Genomic DNA, 2,919 nt, shown 5'->3' with positions numbered 1-2,919 from the left:
AAGGACCACCCACCTCCATCCAGGTCTAGTAAGGTGAGGCAGAAATCTTTAATAAATAAATTAATTAAAAAAAGAGAAAGAGCTTTTTTGGAAAGCCTTTTCTAATAAAGTTTGTTTAAAAAAAAAAAAGGTCTGTATCTTTGCTGCCTGGGCTGTAAGGCTGGCCAGTGTGGCTGCTTTGCTTTTCTGGTCTTCAAGGCAAGCTTTATTCATTAACATACAAATGAAATTGCCACACATATCACAGTACTAAGGGTGAAAGGATTCAGTAGGGAGGGGCATGTGGGAATGGGAGGGGAGGTAGTGAGTAGGTTCAAAGTAAGAATCTGTGAAAAAGCCTATGGAAACCCATTAGTTAGTAAGCAGATTTCAAAATACTACTTAAAACAGAGGTCAAACATGATTACACACATGGATGGACAATATTGCTCCCAGGAGACATGGACTAGTAAATGATATTACAATATGTGGCATGGAATACCTCTCCAAGAGTTACTGTTTAGGGAGGCCCTGGAGATCTCCAATCTAATGCAGGCTCTCACCACTGTCCATGGTTACCCAACATAACTACAAGAAAAAAACTCTGTTACTGAAGACACCACACATTTGACTGCAGGCCACAGACCCCCAAACTGACCAGGAAACTTCAGGAAAGATCAGTTATAAAAAAGTGTATGTTTCTACTTTCTCGGATATCTGCCATTCACATGAGTGTCTCAAAGAAGCCCAACAATGGCGCAAGGGTTTTCATATTCATCCTCACAGGGGAAGACAGCAGCTAAAGGTCTTTCTTTTGAGTAGATATTCCTGCTACATTTGCTGAATAAAGTTAAAGCCAACAAAAATAAATAGCATGACATAAATTCAGTACTAGCGGAATTACCAATGTTGTGATGGACAGACATGGCACACGGACTTTGAAGGTGGCCACCATGAGTGTGGGCCTACCCTGAAACTCAAAGAGTGAACCAGAGACAGCCCATTTAGCAGGCAGCAAAGTGATTTGTATTTTTGTCATAACCACGAGTTGACTTCCTGGGAAGAGCAAACAAAACTAAAATGTGGTGCCGGTGCAGAAAAGGCTCCGAACAGTAATTACAGAAGCAGTCAGGCTTGAAGTAACATTCAAAAATCAGTCAGGTATAAACCGTTCCAGTCCAGAACCTACACATTCTGGTTTTGACAGCAAAAAGGCAATTCAAGATAATTAATAATTATGTCAGTCACTTAATGGATCAGCTAAGATAGAATACAGCAATTTTACTTTTCATGGACATACATGTAAGTCGTTTCCTTATCTTGGCTCCTATAAATAATGCTGAGGTGAGCTCAAGCTCTATAGTTTTTTGTTGTTGTTGTTGTTGTTGTTGTTGTTTGTTTTTTTATCTATGAGGACTGACAGAGAGAGAGGTGACTAATGCTCCCCAGTGGTCACTCAGTCTTTCATTTCTCTCCACCGGTACAAGACCTCCATTCTTCTGCATCTTCATAGACACTTTTTTTCTTCTTATTTCGGGATAGTAGCCACTGTCTGAGGTACTTCTTATTGTGGTTCTGACTAACATTTCGCCGGTGCTTATTGACATCACACATTTTTCATATATCAATTAGCCATTTTCATGTCTTCTTTGAATAAATGTCTATTCAAATTCTTTGCCTTTGTTTTTAAAGAGAAGCAAGTTTCCTTAGTGTTCGCAGTCCAGACTATAATGCAGCTTGGCAGGATGCACGGAGAACGGCATGGAAGCAGAAGTATTTCAGGTTAATTGGAAAGTTAAGGCCTTTCTGCCTTGCTAGACATCCCACATTCTGGAAAAGAAACAAACAAAGCAACCCCCTAAACCCTGAATAAAAACAAAGCAAAGAAAAAAAACCCACAACCACCAGGGGGCAGTGTGTACGTTCTACGGGAATACAGTACCACCAACGTCCTGATCCTGTGAAGGCACAGGCCACAGCGTCACAGCAGGGGAGGGAAGCTCAGGCTGCACAAGCTTCTTTCCATCCTTGAGAAAACAGCATGAATGGGTAAGAAAAACCACAGGCCAGGATGTGTAAAGAAAGGAATAACGAATCTATGCGGCGTTTATAGCCAGCTGGGGTGAAATATGCACCTGTGTGTGTGTAGTTGAGAAAGCAAGCTACTGTCCTGGTTTCGAAAGAGTCCTTTGGTTAGAGTATAGTGTTGTTAATTAAGGGCCAAGGTTTGAGCCTGATGCCTCTGTGGGGTGATGAACTTCCAATTCCATAGGTGTAAAGTGCACCCCTTACCCTTGGGAACCTCTTCCGAAATGTGCTGTTGGTTGAGAGGGACTGACTAATCCATTCGTAGGACATCAGAACTGTCTCTGATGGCATCAACTCTGTGTCCTGCTGTCGAATGGACATGTTAATTGGGCATGGCATGTAGCATATATGTGTGCTTCCCAGAAAAGGTATGTTTGTAAACAAAACGTACAGAATCTAAGCTGTATCAGGCCCTTCTCATATTTAAAACATGCTCAACTCAGGTGCAAATGTGTTAGTAGCCTGTCTAGGGCAGAAAGCACCAAGCATACAACAAAGACAGTTTTAACTTGTGAAGGAGGAACCTCATCAAAATCCCTCCCAACATGCATTGTCTTCATAAATGGGCATGACCCTGTCAAAGGCTGCACACTGTGCACAGTTACTAGTAAGTTTTTGTTTTGTTTTGTTTTTCTCTACACAGAGACAGGGCTTTTCTCTGTGTAGGCCTGGCTGTCCTGGCACTCACTCTGTAGACCAGGCTCAAACTCAGAGATCCTTTTGTTTCTGCCTTTTAAATGCTGGAATGAAGGGGAACCATTTCATGGTGTTGTTTTCTTTTTTCTTTAAGAACACAAACCACAAAATTAGTTTATAGGAATTATTTTTCTAAAGCAACTACCAGAACAATAC

General features: G+C 41.4%; 1 protein-coding gene across 1 annotated transcript in view; it reads right to left on the bottom strand.

Annotated features, from left to right (window-relative positions):
* Retnlb (resistin like beta) overlaps nt 1–2,388 on the bottom strand; it is a 73,498-nt gene extending 71,110 nt beyond the window's left edge. Inside the window, exon 1 of the mRNA XM_013351902.2 lies at nt 2,272–2,388. Coding sequence (XP_013207356.1) covers nt 2,272–2,388 — 117 coding nt within the window. The remainder of the gene's footprint in view (nt 1–2,271) is intronic.
* Between the last annotated feature and the right edge of the window lie 531 nt (nt 2,389–2,919).

This window comes from Microtus ochrogaster, chromosome 2, assembly GCF_000317375.1.
Source record: "Microtus ochrogaster isolate Prairie Vole_2 chromosome 2, MicOch1.0, whole genome shotgun sequence".
In the NCBI taxonomy this organism is placed as follows: Eukaryota; Metazoa; Chordata; class Mammalia; order Rodentia; family Cricetidae; genus Microtus; species Microtus ochrogaster.
This window is presented reverse-complemented; position numbering and strand designations above follow the sequence as displayed.